Here is a 16,138-nt window from a genome sequence, read left to right on the forward strand (position 1 = left end):
GAGGCTTCTCTGCAGGAGCAAATCTTTATTGGCATCTATTCAAAATGAGTTGCCACTAGAAAAAGAAATGGGAATCAGAGCCATTTCTTTCATCCAGAATTTAAGTAAGCCTTCAACACTTGGAAATTTGTCTTCCTAGGATTTTTTTTTCTTCTGTTCTTTCTTGAGCTCCATCTGTCATGAGTTTTAAAACTGTAAGGGACCTTTGGGATAATGAGTGAGACCACCTATGTTCCACACAGTTTTCTGGAATTAATTTCTCAAGTCGCTCAAGGCTTTTGTAGACTTAGTGTCTTTTGGCTTTTTTGTTCATCTTGGGGGGTTTCGTTATTGTTGGGTTTTTTACTTTTCAGTTTGTTTAGCATGGTTAATTAGAAGATGTGTCAAAGCCCTTGGTGAGAGTTGCAGTGGTTAGACACCTTGTCTGTTCAGAAATAGGTTTTGCATAGCAAAGCAGCAGCCGCACAAGCTTAGAATTCAAATAACGTGTAACTTCATAATTTTCTCTTTTGACACCTATTTAGGGATCGGAGAAGAGCCTGACTAATTGTTTTGACTACTGAGGAATTAGTGTTCCAGCCTCATCTCATGTAGCTCCTGGGGAACACCCTCTAAGAGGAAGAGCCTTGAGCATAAAACCTTTCAACACAGTTGGATTTATGTTGCATCTATTATGTCCCTGGTCTTTTTGGGTGTGCTTTCCTTGCTTTAGCTTGATTCAGAGTTACTTTAAATGAGAGGTCTGTAATGACATGACCTTTGTGTTTTCTTTTTTTCTGGGAGTGGCCTTCCATCGGTCCAGGGGCAACAAGTTTAATTTGGAGGTTTCTTGCACTTGTGGGACTGGGCTTGTTTCAGCAGATTTCTCAGGGTGGTGTCAGTTTACTCCTCAAAGGCTTCTGAAAGGCATCAGATATTGTCTAGGTTCCGCTCAGTTGTCCTCCAGTGTTACCTTAATTTTAAAAACTGACCTAATTTCTGCTCGATCACTTTGTTTCCTCATGGGATCTAATATCTGTGGTCTCTGACTCGTTTCTGTTTGAGTAGCATAGGCACCTCTGCCTTGTGCAAACTAGCACTCACCTTCCGACATGTCCAAAGGTTTGACCTCTCCTCGTGCTTAGTTCAATAAATACCCTGCTTTTTTAAATGTTTGTGGGAATTGTCTGATTCCAGTGGTGATCACATTTCCTTCTGATCTCTTTAGTGGGGATGACTGGAGAAGGTAAGTCCCACCTTGATCACCTATATATAAATAGCTGAGTCTTGAAATTAATTTCCGGTGGCTGATCTGTGTGGTTGGTGAGTGGAGGAATCAGCTGAATAGATCTGGGGAACTTGTTGATCTCAGTGAAACGATAAAAGAATTTCATCTTCTTTTTCATTTAAATGTGAATGAGCTGTTGGTACAGATGTCACTCAAGAATCTCTTTGTTATTTTAATGAACCTGCATTAAACCATGCAGGAAATTACAAGGCATGTGTAATTTAACTACTATGTGTGAATTTACAGCAGTAGAAATTCATAGCTCTCATCTAATAATGGAATTAAGTAGTAGTGGAGGTATGAAGGTAGAAGTGCATCTTGGAGACTTTCATACCTGTTGTATTTTTTTTTCCCCACTTTTTGGGAGCACCTGCTTTAAGCACAGGTTTCCCACCCTCTTCCTGTCTCCTCTAGAACACGTTTTACAATCTTCTTACATGACTTGTATTTATTAACTCATGTTCTAGCATCCAGCCAGCTCTGTCTAGGCTTACCATGGTTGTCAGATCATCTTCTGGTCCTGCTTCAGGCAGCTTCATCTTTATCTCCTTGCTAGTAGAATTGAAAAAAATGAACAAATAAGTAAGAAAAAAATCCTGCTTTGTACTTCTTCTGCTTTTGTGACAAAGAGAGTCTGCTTATGGCTTGCTGTGGCAGGTTTGTTCTGAGAGAATTTATTTTGGAGGTGGGGATGCATCTGAGAGGGTGTGTCATGTGACATCTGATGCCAGATGAAATGTTGAGCCAGGCAAGTGCCAGTTCAGAAAGTACTGTAATAAAAATGCATGTCCCTCCCCTTACAGCATGCAGATGATTAATAAGAAACAGTACGGTTTGTCTTGCTCCCTAGAAGTTTTAAGCACTGTCCTTGACTGTGTTCACGCAGTGATGGCTGAAAGTACCTGTGGAAGGGGAAATACTCTTCCACTTAGGAAGCTTGAACGGTGGGTCTGGGATTTTATTTTGGAACTGGAGATGACTTTTTACTTATATTGTTAGCTGTAGATAATGATGCTCTGTTTTGCTTTCCAGGCTGCCAGGAGAGTGATCTTGCTCTCGGGAACCCCGGCCATGTCGCGGCCAGCGGAGCTCTACACGCAGATCATGGCGGTGCAGCCAACCTTCTTCCCACAGTTCCACTCCTTTGGGCTGCGCTACTGTGATGCCAGGAAGGTACTTAAGTGGGAAGAGTGGCAGACTGGGACTCTGTAACAGCATTATATTTTTTTCAAAATGTGGAGGCTTTTTCTCTTCTTCCTTTTGTTTTTTTTTTGAGAAAGTCTTGCTGTAGAGTAACATTTTGAAAGCTTTTAAACTGGGAAGTTTTAGGTGCTGCAGTGGTGGGTGGAGACATGGAGGCAGTAATGCTTCTTGTCAAAATCTGCCCTGAAAGCCACAGAAGTAGAAAGCTGGGGGGGGCACAGAAATGACCATAACTGGTGAAAGGAGCCTTTTCTGATAAGATCTTGTCCCCAGAGTGTTTTAAATTGGCAGAGTAACTATGGGGCCCTTATGTAGCTTCAGGTTTGGTCTAATTGATTTTAAAAATCCAACATCCAAACAAGATAACAGTTCCTAGTCTGCTTTAGTTGCTGTTTTACAAAGGCCTCTGTTGCTTGGGATTTTGGATTTCATACCTACAGGTAAGTAAAAAATGAAGACTTAAGTCCATCTTCGTATTCCACCCCCTAATTCAGAAAATGGATGTGATCCTCAGTGTATCTTGAAAATAACTTCTCTGCCAGCTGCTCAGCAGTAGTTTCACCAGAGTCATTGAGTCCAGCCACTGCAAGATCTTGGCCTTGCAGGAAGCCAGGATTTGCATCCATGATGGCAAGTGTCTGCCTTGCTCCCAATGTATGGGCAACTCAGCTCTGCTTGATTTGCCATCTCTAGGGCTGCTGTGTGTGTTGGAAATACACTGCTAATAGAAGAGCTTGTGCTGCTGCTTATTGTACAAGGAGGCTATAGGATCTTCTGTGCTGGTTGCACAAACACAAAAGGGGAAACCAAAGCCCCTCTGAGTTCTGATTTGGAGCAAGAGCTCTTTAATCTGTCTTGCCCTTCAGTTCTTCCAAGAAAAGCATGTAGCAGTTAGTACATGGCACAGAATGGTTTGGCAGTGTGAGCTTGGACCTGTAGCACATAAACCTGCGCACTCTGTTCTCGCGTAATCCATGTCACTTTGTGTGCCTTTTTTCTGTAAGACTAGGAAATAACTTTCAGCGGAGTGTTTGGAAACACCAAATGACTGTTTCAGTGTTCAAAAATATTTACTGAAGAGCTGAACATCATCAATGTGCACCATAAAATAGTTACAGCTATTTGTAGGGCTTTTGTATTTGTTTTCTTTTCTGTTTGGGTAGCTAACATATACAAAGCTTCCAGCAAGAAGATTCTTATTCCAGTCTCACATAAAATTCCTCAGTCTCCTTTTTCCTGGATCTGAATGCCCACTTTTGCTTTCATAGCCAGTGCAGTGCTGTTCTATGTATTGCCCAAATGTGCAAGCTAGAGGAGCAATTCATTGGCTTTGGTACTCATGCTGATGCCATTGATTAGAGGTGAGGCCTTTAGCATGCAGATACAGAGCTTGAGTTCTGGAAGATGATAGTATTCATGTTAGCAGAGCGCTGCTTTCCTGGCAGAGGGTAGACTTTCTCTTGCTTCATCCATAGTAGGTATCATATGGAGGGAGAGGGCCACGTCTTCTGCTGAGCTACCTTATCTTTGCTGAAAGATTCTTGCCTGAGTAGTTTTCGGAATGCTTCCTAGAGGGAAATGAAGAGATACAGTTTAATCTTGGTGGTTTTTCTGCAGTAAAAAGGGAAGCCAAATTGCAGCATGTGAGTCGAAATCAGTTTGGAGTTTCATAAACCCTTTAACGCTGAAGTTCTGCACAACTAGCTGTTGTGTTAATTGAGGCATGTGGACCTCAGGTAAGATGTTGAATTGGAGAAAAGAAATAAAATTGTTTTACACGATCCAGGTTGTAACAGTGTAGTCAGTGTAAATGACTTTTCAACCTGCAGTGAAGCTCAGCATGGAGGTCACAATCTGTATCAGCTTCCCTGCAAAACCTCTGTAGGGCTTCTGGTCCAATTTTGTTTCTCTGTTTGACCTGTCTCTGCTTGACAGTTGAACCTTGCTGGTCTTCTCAGTGCTTGCTTGGGACAGTTTGCTGCAGTTAATGTTAGTAATTTATAGAGTGAACCTATAAAGAATTTGGTTATTTGGAGAAGTGGGGCTGCTGGAAATGAAGACATATGGATAGTATTAGAGGAAAAAATGGGACTGCTGAATATTGGGTTGCCATAGATCCATTCAGCAATGAATAAATTTAAGAGGTGCTTTGATGATTGTAGTTGTTCCCTCATGACTGTAGAGTGTCCCTCGTGTTCCTTTTTGCAGCTCTAACCTGTTAGGAGTTACATCCTCTGTGAAGAACTGTTGAGGTACTCTGCTGTCATTACTTAAGTAGGTTCTTCTTTCTGTCCTGAAAGCAGCAGCAGCATTATGAGTGGGGATGGAATTGCACAGAACCAGAGAGGTTTTGCCAGGTGTTTGAAGATCTGTCAGGATGAAAGGTGCTATGTAAAAGTGTTTTCGTATTGATAATAAATCTGATTGCATTATAAGATTAAAGAAAAATTGACAAACCTGAACCATCCAATTTAAAACTAAAGCCTGACTAGTTTCTGTTTCAAGATTATAGATTTTATGACAGGAGATTGCAAATATGTGGCAGATCTGATTAGAAAAGATATAAAATAAAAGTTGATAATTTTGTAATTCAACCTTCCAGCATCTGTACTCTCAAAAATGCAGCAAGTAAATGTCACCTGTTATTTACAAATATCTCGAGTCTGTTGGCCAAAATACATGCTGTGTATTCATTTTTCAAACTGGGTGATGTTAGCAAATATTAAATAATTTCTATCTGAGCACATGCTCTGAATTTGTAAGAGTTTGGCAGCTTCTGCTAACACTGTAATAAGTTTACTGACTCATGTAAGATGCTGTAACACTTTGGTAAGAAAATCACAGTTGGAACCATTTGTTCTGGAATGTTATGGATCAAAGCCAGATGTGTGTTTTGGCAAAACAAATGTCCCTCTTTTTTTCTCTCTTTTCTTTTCCAAAATAGGATATGCTAAACCAGTTTTAATAGTTCCAAAAATAATCATCTTTTTGTCACTAGCTAGGTGCAGCACAGAACTAGCATGTTTCTTTGTTTGCAAATTGCACCATAAAAGTAATTTGTAATCTGAATATAGTGTGGAGACTCTGCCAGTGTGTGCTTTTTAATATGACAGTAGATAGTATATTTGCTTTCTGTGCACCTTGTTCTTTCTGTTACGATGATATTACTCTTCTGAAACGAATTGGGATACATGGACACAAAGCATATGTATTCTTTGTTTGTTATGGAAGTGGAAAGTGATAAAACATGGGCTGCATAAGTAGAACAAGGTAGCCTGAGGAGTGTCCAGGCCCCATAGCAGGTCTTGCTCAGCAGCATAATCAGTGTTGAACCCTATCACTTAGCTATGAGTGCACAGAGCAGTGTGGGCAGTGGGCTTAGGAGTCTGGGCACAGCACCAGGTGAGTCCTCCTTGGTTCTGTACATCTGCTCTGCTGGGCCCACAGAGCCTGAAGAAATGCAGAAAGGGAGCACAGACTGTGGCTCAGCAGTGTCAGCTTTCAAGCAGAGTGCCTAAAGCTAATAAATATAGCTAGACTTGAGCTGGCTTTTCACAGACCTGAGGGATGTATCTGTGTTGCAGTCCTGGTTTCAGAGAAGCAGAGCAGTGATACCCATGTTGGCTTTTTGAGGGGTTGTCTTAGATCCAGGTGGGCTTGTATACCACTGTGTTGTTGTCAGAGCTAAAGTTTTAATACTAGAGGACTCAAACTGACTTTGTGTCTAAGGTTTGAATTGTTTCCTGTTTTAATGAACCAACTGTAGCTAATCAGATGGCACTATAATTATGTAGGAATAGATTAAGTCAAATGAGTTTAATGGTGGCCATAAGTGCCAGAATCTGAAGTCAGTTAATGGTTCACATCAGTACAATGTGGCAATAGAATTGCAGATTGTTCTGTTTTATCCCAGCCTGAAGTAGGAATGTTTACTTCCAGATATCAGAGGTCTTACTTGCCTTTAAGCTGTTTGATTCCTCCTCTTTCTGTCCCATAGCATGTTCTCACCACTGTTGAAGTGATGACGCTTTGAAGAGACAATGTTTGGAGTGATGTATTTTGGGCCACAGTTTATTTATGGGTTGCTTGAGTCTAAGGCAAACATGGTAATGGCAGAAATAGAGTATGTGAGGAAGTGGACCAAGAGTCAGGTCATGTCAGACAAGTGTAACAACTCTGTGAAGGCATGTGGGTTAAAGCTGTTTGTCCTCATACTGTTAGAGAAGATTGTGTATCTCTGTGCTTAAAACTGAGGTAAATGTGCATGCACAGAACTGCAGTGAGTTCTTTTGACCTGCTCAAAGCTGCAAGCGGAGAGCAACAACCAATACCAGGGTGCAGTGCTGGGACAGGGAAATCTGCCACCTTTCTGCACTGATCTCTTCCCTGTACCTCCCTGAGCACTTGTAGATAGGAAAAAGGGAAGTTTGTAAGTAACCTTTTCTCATTGGGTGATTAGTTTGCATATTTCTACCTTATTGCCATTTTTGTCAAATCTCTTTTCCTACTGACCATTAAGTTCTTGCCTTCTCCAGTTTCTCTGGAAATTTATTCTACTTTTGGATCACCTACAAGCGACTAGTCTGCAGGTTTGACACTGACAACTGGCTTGATCTTTCCCAGATGCCATGGGGTTGGGACTACTCTGGATCATCCAACTTAACTGAACTGAAAATTTTGCTGGAAGAGTCCATCATGATCCGACGTCTGAAATCAGATGTACTTTCCCAGCTTCCAGCAAAGCAACGCAAAATGGTTGTGGTGGCTCCTGAAGGCATTAGTGCAAAGACCAAAGCTGCCTTGGCAGCTGAAGCAAAGAAGATGGCCAAAGGATATGAAAGCGTAAGTCAGAAACTATTTTCATGATGAGCCGTTGCTATTTCAGGTACCTTTATTTGAAAACATCAGTGAAAAAACAGTACCCTGAGTCCCAAAGAAGGTCAGAGCCACACCTTGTGTGAAGGCACAGTTTTAAATGAGTAGACAGTACAATCAAAACAGCTCAGCTTGTTTTGCTTTTGATCTAAGTGGTCTACTTTGTCCCTTTGTGTGTAATACTATTTCCTCCCTTTTTTTCTCTCTTGTTAGTAGTTTGTAATTGTCTTTCATTCCTCGTGCCTCTGTACTTACTCTTCTGTGTTGCCTTGCTATCTCATTCAGCCTACAAAGACACAGCCTTGTTTAAGCTGTGTCGTGAACAGAGCAGTAGCCAAAAATGTAGAGTGTATTTTTGCTTTTCGTGTTTGTTTTCCTTTTATGGGTGGCAAATGCATGTTCTAGGCTCCTAAGTTGCTAATACAATTTTGTAAGAAGTTTTTCCTTGCCATTTTAGTTGGGAAATGCTTTCTGAACTAAAACTGCATTTGTGATATACTTGTCATCCAACTTGTAGGAGTTGAGTAGGAGGTAGGAACGGAGGTGTCAGGAGTGTGTGAGTATCTGTCATACCCAGTGGCGAGTAGGAGACTTCTCCCTCCAGTCCTCTATTGTGCATTTTTGGCTGATCTTTTTCCTAGCAAAGTATTTACTGGCAGCAGCAGAAATCCCAGATCTGTAAGCAAGAAGGAGAAAAGACATTTTTGAGGCTTGAATTTGTTTATCTTTCTTTCTACAGAAACAACAGGAGAAGGAAGCTCTTCTTGTCTTCTACAACAGAACGGCAGAAGCTAAAATCCGCTCAGTCGTGTAAGCTCTGTGTCATTGCTTCATTCATGCCTAGGAAAACATGTTTTTCTGCCGAGAACAGGGAAACAGTGCCTTAGAGATAACAGTGCAGGGACATGAAGCATAGCCTCAAGTCACTCTAGAAAAAAATTGATTTTAATTACAATGCACTAAACATTTTCTTTTCTCAGAGTTCCTGGGCTGAGTAAGTCTTCTGATTTCATTCCAGATATGGAATTTGAACCATCTATAATTACTTGGTATTTGGGACTTGGATCAAGTTCCATGGTCTGGACCCTATTTCAATTAAGGAGTAGGGGAGTAATGAAACAAAAAGTATCAACAGAATTCAAGAAAACAAATGCTGCAGTTCTGCTGCAACAGGAACCCTGAACCAAAAAGCTTGTGAGATGGGCTTTAGTTGTAGTGTGCTCAAAGAATCTCACAGCCCCTTCTGAAGTTCTTGGTTCTTCCACAGGGCTCACATGGGACCTCAGTAGCAAAGGTTTTGTACCACAGGTGTGCTTTTAACTCTCTCCTCCCTAGGAATAATTTCCTTCTGTGAGTTTCTGTGCCCTTTTATCCTTAGCCTTTCTGCTGGGACAGCAAAGGAGTTGCTTTAGGTCATACAGCATAACTTTCTAATAAGTAGTATGCTAATAACATGAAAATGGTTTACTTTCTGCAGCTTTCTGAATGTAAGGACCAGTTGATGTGCACTGTGTGATTTCACACTCTCAGACCTTGCTGCAAATTTTGCCTGCTTGGCACAGAACTGCACTTCAGAGTCCCAGTGCTCATTTCTGTAGAAGAGTTTCTTCCTTTTATGTTAGTGAACACTTAGAAGATTTCCTTTTGATTTTGATTGCAACCATGAAGTGCTGTTTACTTGATCCTCTGGTAGGAACTAGTCCATTTTTTTTCCTGGGGTTTAGTAGCATTTACAATATCACTCACTATAAGCTGCTAAGGTACAGTACCATCTAGCTAGTGGTACTGTCCTATGATCATCAGCACTTCCCATGTCTTACCCTTGATGGCAAGTCTTCCATTACTTCCATTGAAATGACTTACCATTTGTGAAATGGAATATGGGAACGAGATATAAAATAATTGTGATGTGTTGGTTGGCATCTGCTTCCTACACTGAATATTTCTTTGGTATTTGTTTTAAAATCCAGCAGTTCCACTTCTCTCTCAGATTTCTTTGTTAAATGATACTGTCATGCAATTGAGGTATGAACATCATGAGTCCTGGGAGCTGTCTGGAAAGCACTGATACATCTTCGTACAGTTCTGGAAATCTTGCTTAGTGTTCTCTGACAGCTGGTGCTGATCTAGGTTGTGTTGTATTTGGTAAAGAACTTGGTATTCCTGATCTTTGCAGAAACTTTGCTATTCCAAAGAAAAAGTATTTGTATCATCTGTAATAGGCTTATAGTAGTTCATGAGGCTCCAGTTGACCCGACTGTAACACAAGTTACTATGTAGAAATGGGTTCTGTAGCTCTGCTGTTAGTCCATGGTAAAAGTCAGATGCTTTCATTTAGTTAACACTCTTTAAGTGGAATTAAAAGGAGTCTTGTTGCCTTTCATTGGTCATTAGCCTGTGTGCATATGGATAACTCCTAGAAATAGCTGATGTATTTGGATTGTTCAGCTGGAGTAAATTGCCGATGTGAACCCTTGCAAGAAAAGTTACTTCTAGGATATTTTAATCCGTGTATTTAAGATCTCTTTTTCTAAAACAGAGACAATTCTAAGTAGACACAGGAAGTATAACTGTATACAGATTATTATAGTGTATTCTGATTGTGCAAAAGTGAAAAATACAGATGAGTGAGTGAGATGGTCATTAACTATAGATGACCATCAGCTGATTTGTCTGGGATGTCATGTTTCAAGTAGGATATAATAAATTGATTCTTGTTGATACCCAGGTATAAATGTAGACAGCTCTCCAGCTGTGGCAAAGAAAAAACTGAGTGAATTTTCTTGCAAGGTTTTTTTTGATCTATAGGAGACTTGACTTGCTACTTGCACTTTACTGCAGTTTTTTATACTAGCCTCTTTCCTAGCGTGTGTGTGTATAGATGAGCAGTACGTTCAAAATTTGTTGTGAGCAAAGTCTGTATTCTCTCAGCACATAATTTTCCTTTTTCGTGTAGAGAATACATCTTGGAGTTACTGGAAAGTGGGAATAATAAATTCCTGGTGTTTGCTCATCACAAGATAATGCTGGATGCAATAGCTGCAGAGCTGGAGAAGAAAGTAAGTGACTGACTGAGTTGTCTTAACTTTATCACTGTTCCAGCTTCAAAGCTGTTTAAGAGCTCCCCGGAGTTATGGCTGGTCAGATACTTTATGAAAGTTAGTGACACAGATAGTTTCTGCTTGCTGTGCTTCTGAATGTGCCCTTCACCAGAGGAGCTGAGCTGTCAGGGTGAATGCCTCACAGGATGCACTTTGTATTAGCTGAATGGCTTTTCTTGTGTTTAATGTTCTTTAATCTCTGTCATCTGCCCTGGAGCTTGTGAATTCTTGGAGGACTGTCACCCTGTGTGGCCATCCCTGCTTTGCCCTCCAGACTTTCCTCAGAGGGAGAATGCAACAACCTAAGCCTACTGTGGCTGCCTGCCTGTACCTCCGTGGTGCTCCTTACGTTTTTGAACTGGAATACTGTTGGGAGATTTGACAGACCTGCCAGTCATCTCTCTGACTTCAAAACTGTTTGATTAATTTTTCATGTGAGACTTCCATGGCTGCTCCTAAACAGTTCTGGGTCATGCTGGGGCTGTGTGAAGAATGGTTTAAGTTAATATTACATACTATAAACCTCAGTGCCACTGGTGACTTTCGCTCTGTGGCAGCATCCTCCAGTAGACCAAGGAGGTTGGACACTGAAGAGTTATGGCCCTGCATCACACAGGTTTGACATGTCTCTCCCTAGCCTACCACAGAGGGACTGAGATGTGTTTGGGTCTCTTCCCATTGCAAACAGGGAAGCACTTAAGGAGGTTGGGGAGGTTGTACCAGCTGTAACATCAGCTTTGCATTAAGCCAGTTGCCTTTCTACTGTACATGAGTTGCCAGTTCATTGCTGTCCGTCCTGTTGCACAGGACTGGTGGGAGAGCAGTGGGCATAAGAGCAAGTCACACACTGTGGACAGAGGGGGGAGGTACGTTGTATCCTGAGCCGCAGTGCCTCTGCCCAAAAGATGAGGAAAGGTCTTAAAAATACAACTGTTGCCTCTTTACTTTTCTGGTTCTGCCATGGGGAAGGCAAACGGAATCCACTAAAACATGGAAGGGAGGGTGTGGGAAAGGTGGCACAAGGTTTCTAAACAGCATCTTGTGCGTTTTCACAGCACGTTGAGTACATTCGCATCGACGGCTCCACACCTTCAGCCGAGCGGCAGTCTCTGTGCCACAGCTTCCAGTTCTCAGAGAAGCAGGTTGTGGCTGTCCTGTCCCTCACTGCTGCAAACATGGGCCTGACATTGTCTGCTGCAGACCTGGTGGTGTTTGCAGAGCTCTTCTGGAATCCGGGGGTAAGTGTCCTGGAGGGAACAGGGGTTTGATGCTCCCTGGAGAACAGGAACATTGCTGCTTAGGAGGAGATGTAAAGGGCAGAGGACTTCCTCTAGGTTTTTCTTTCTCCTTGTCTGATGTCTACTGTCTCTGCAACCCCAGGTGCCTTGCCTTGAACCAGGGATACTGGTTACAGTTTGACTGGTAAGGGTGGCCTGAAAGGGAAACACATTCCTGTTTCTTAATTTGACAGAGCTCTTAACAGCTCACCCAGCCAAGGCCTGAAAGGATCCATCATCAGTGCTGACCCTCTGCATTTGAAAAATGCTCAGTGCCTTTTGGGAACCTGGTGGACCAGATTACTTCTTGGCTTAGTCACCACTTGAGGATACAGCTGTTAACAAGATCCATACAAGAAAGAGTTGCTAAGCACAAGAAATGAGATCTCCTTGTTCTCTGGTGCTTACGCTATTTCTATTTGCAGTTCTCACTTTTTATTTGTTAACTTTTATGTTAAGGTTTTGATCCAAGCGGAAGATCGAGCACATCGGATCGGACAGACCAGCTCTGTTAATGTTCACTACCTGGTGGCTAAAGGCACAGCAGATGACTACTTATGGTAAGAAGTGAGAAAGACACTTTGTTTCTCCTGCCAACTGTTTTCACTGTTTGTCACATATGTCACGTGAGGTACTAAATGTTAGTGCTGATTTCTACAGCCTGTGAGAGGAGGAGCAATAAGTGCCAGTCAGGGCTGCTGCAAACTGGTGACATGGCCTGGCTGCAGTGGACGTGACTAAGTGGCTGACAGGCAGGAAGAATAAAAGTAGTTACCTGACAAAGAAAGGGCTCTTAAAAGAAATTCTGGGAGAATTGATACATGGAAAACTTTCACAGCCTCTGTATAAGGAGAAGGAATTACCTTAGATAACAGCCCAGAAATTCCTAAGCTGTAGTAGTGTGAAGTGCTGAGTGCTTTCAAGCAAAGTCAGCAGACACTGGACATGGTTCAGTGTACTGTAGATCAGATCTGAAGAACAGTCTGGCTGCTGAGTGCTTGGACAGGGTGCTGTAGAGGATGACTGCACTCTTACTTTCCACTCACTCTTCAGTAAGCCCTTCAGATGGATTAAAAAAAGTGCTACTGACCCATCTCTGGATGGTTGTGATATGAGCCCTTTTGGCTACAGTGAGAGTTATCAGAGGACACTAGTCCTTATGGTCGGTCAATCTGGTATTTGAGGGCAGGGAGGATCTGAGGAATCTTCAGTGCTGCAAGGGAACTGACCTGCAAATGATGAGAAGAAATTATCCACCAGCTGGTTCTTTTAAGTCCAAAATTACATCTTTATTACCTTGCTTCAAGGAATGAGCGAACTAAGTGAACTTGTGCAGTTCCCAGAATATCTTGATGGTAAATAATTGTAACGCTACAATGCAGGGATCTGGAAACTGATGCATCGCCCACATTTCATGGAAAGTTAATGACAGTAATTCTGCCTTTATTTGTGAAATGCTGTCTGTGCAGTCATTAATGCCTAATGGGAAGGACATAGGGCTCTCAAAAGGACAGTGGCATCCTTTTTGAAGACAAGAAAAAGAACAGGATGACAAGGCTGTTTGGTAAATGCCTTAATTGTGCTGTGGCCTTTGCGTCTTTCAAAGTGTCCAGTCTGCAGGTGTGGTCAGGACCTCTCAGCCTCTTGGGCCAGTGATGGATTCTTCCTCCTCCTGTACATTGCGAGTTGTCCTTGAAATGCTGATGTGTCTGTTGTTGAGGATTACCATTGCTTGCCTTGCAGACTGAACACAAAGGCTATGGGGACTCCCTTTAGCTGCATCTTCTTGTTCTGACTTCATACCATTGGTGTTGCCTCAGTCAACTAGTTTTCCTATTGCATATGTGTGTTCTCCACATATTTATAGCCTGAAATCCTCTTCTTGTTACTTATTTAAATTGATTGATACTTGTTTAAATTGGATTGATTGATTGATTGATATCCCAAGACAGTATACAGTCATCATAAACAAGAGCAGGACATGCTAAGGAACTAATAGGCTTCGGTAGAAAAGCCATCTTTGTACCCTGTTACAGCTTTTTTTCATCTACACATAGTAAATGATAAGAGTGTCCTTGATACTTTTTTCCTTTCAGTAATATCTGTTTATCTCTCCTAGGCCAATAATTCAAGAGAAAATCAAAGTGCTGGGGGAAGCTGGTCTTTCAGAAACCAATTTCTCTGAAACAGCTGAGTCCACTAATTACTATCCTAAGGTAATTGACCTGAAAGAATATTGGTGGTCTCTGGGAGAAGCTGAATGGGCTTTGGCTTGTGTCCATCTAGATTGACAGGGTGACCTTTTACACCTGTTCTGCCTTTAATGCCATGGACCAGATTCTCCAGCTCCTTCCAGGATCCATGCCTTGACTTGGAGTCCCCACAAAGAGGTTCCAAACCTGCTCCTTACCAGGAGACATGTTAGCCTCTGTGGCATATATATGCCTTTGAGTATATATGTATGTATGATACATACACACACACACACATATATATATAATGGTATGGTCTGTGCACACGTGCACTTTCTCAGGGGGAGTGTCCTCTGATTGTTCTATGTTTTATATGAGTGTGTGTGCAGACTCTGTCTGTTTTTTTCTCAGCCAGATCCAAAGCAGAAGACCATCTATGACCTTTTCCAGAGGACCTTCTCTGAGAGCAGAGATGATACTGATGATACTTTGCTTTTGGAGGCAGCTGATGCTGGCTGTGAGTTTGACTCTGGCAGTGCCTTGCAAGATAGAGAAGCAGAGACATGTTCAGTGACTCCCAAAAAAAAGCGGCGTATTGAGGAGTTTTTTAAAGTGTGATGGTGGCAACAAAGGAGACAGCAGCTAAGAGATTTTCTTTTTTACAAAATAAAACCCAAAAGCAATCAAGTGTTATTTTTTGAACTTTCAAAAATAAAAGAGTTTAAAGTTTTCTCTATCTCTAGCATGTTTCATCTCAAAGGATGAGAAGGCAGTCTGACAGATGTGCAGTGCACACCTGGCAGCCTACATGTTTTGCAGTCCTGGTTTTGCTGATGACTGAATGACCATGGGCAAGTAGCTGCTTTGTTTCAGCATGTCAGCGTCCACAGTTGTTGTGTTTAAAAAGCAGATAATATCTTGTCAGACTTCACCTTGTCTGTCCACAGGGCAGAACTGTTGTGAAAACCAACTCCTCAGCAGCTGCAGAGTGGTTTTAACAATCTCCCAGAGTTCTAGTTTGCATTAATAGGAGTAAGTTCACTGGCAAATTTGGCTCTTATTGACTAACTCACAAAGTGGCTCTCTGGTATTCAGTTTGGCCATGAGGAAAAAGATCCAGACAGGTCTTGATGCTTTGTGGAGGTGGGGAAGAGGAGGGAAAAGAGCACTCAGTGTCTTGAAACTAAGTAGTATGACTGTGTGCCAGGAGGTGTGCATTGCTTGTTAGGCACATTTCTGCCTGAGCACACTCATCTCTGACCTCATGCTGAGTCAGGACCTGCTCCGTGGCATGTGCTTCTTGTGTCAATGGATGGTGAAGCTTGTGCTGCCAGGGATTAAGCCTGGCCTCTCAGGGATTGGGGGATGTGTGTGTGTTTTCTTCAAGACTGATTTCCACAGGTGAGTGAGGAGAGGGGAACATGTGCAGAGTTTTGCTCTTGTTCTGTAAGAATTGATTCTGGACTGAACTGTTTAAATAAAAAGTTCCTTTAAGTCATGGTTCCCAAGCTTGGTACTTTTTTCTGTTTTAGAATTACATCTCCCATTTGGACTTTAAGCTTGAGAAATATGGGATGCAGTGGAAGTACTAGCATTGTAAAAAAATAATATTTGCAATGGCTGAAAGATAAGTCTTTTTGTGCTTTCTAAAATGCATCAGCTTTCAAATGGGAAAATCCCATGATACTTTGCTTACAGGTGAATCAACAACTACTTCCATAAGATGTTTAGGCTGCTACCCTCGGACCTGTTGTTTGCTCTAATTACAGCTCTGTGCAGCTTACACAAAGAATGCCAAAAGCATCACTGTTGCTTGATGCAGTGATTAAAATGCCTGTTTTTGATTTGTGATAGTCTGTATCATGCTCTTGGCCCTGTGAACTGGGATACCTGACCTCCCAGCCTCAGTGCAGCCTGAGCAAACACACTCTTTGGTTCCCTTCAGGAGCTTGTGACACAGTTGCTGTCCCTTGGGCATGGCCTGATTCCACTTCACAGCAGTGATGCCTCTGCAAAAACTCTAGAGGCTACTTTTGATGTGGGCTTGATGTAGAGGCAAATAGCTCTGTTTATCACATCTGGTCTTTTCAGGCATCTCTGCATGGTTGTCTTTACTGTATTTTTTTTGTGTTTTACTGTCACTGCAGTGTAGCATGACCCCAAATTAATGTCTTTCATGCTTCCAGTCTTACTGCTAGAAGGTACTTGGAAACGGAATAGTGT

General features: G+C 42.0%; 1 protein-coding gene across 1 annotated transcript in view; it reads left to right on the forward strand.

The window, feature by feature from the left end:
* The window catches only part of SMARCAL1 (SWI/SNF related, matrix associated, actin dependent regulator of chromatin, subfamily a-like 1), a 35,493-nt gene extending 20,960 nt beyond the window's left edge, over positions 1-14,533 (forward strand). The window contains exons 9-16 of the mRNA XM_009071333.1: positions 2,300-2,440; positions 7,094-7,312; positions 8,085-8,155; positions 10,302-10,404; positions 11,502-11,684; positions 12,183-12,283; positions 13,843-13,939; positions 14,327-14,533. Coding sequence (XP_009069581.1) covers positions 2,300-2,440; positions 7,094-7,312; positions 8,085-8,155; positions 10,302-10,404; positions 11,502-11,684; positions 12,183-12,283; positions 13,843-13,939; positions 14,327-14,533 — 1,122 coding nt within the window. The remainder of the gene's footprint in view (positions 1-2,299; positions 2,441-7,093; positions 7,313-8,084; positions 8,156-10,301; positions 10,405-11,501; positions 11,685-12,182; positions 12,284-13,842; positions 13,940-14,326) is intronic.
* The last annotated feature ends 1,605 nt before the right edge of the window (positions 14,534-16,138 follow it).

Source organism: Acanthisitta chloris, unplaced genomic scaffold, assembly GCF_000695815.1.
Source record: "Acanthisitta chloris isolate BGI_N310 unplaced genomic scaffold, ASM69581v1 scaffold14543, whole genome shotgun sequence".
Lineage (NCBI taxonomy): Eukaryota > Metazoa > Chordata > Aves > Passeriformes > Acanthisittidae > Acanthisitta > Acanthisitta chloris.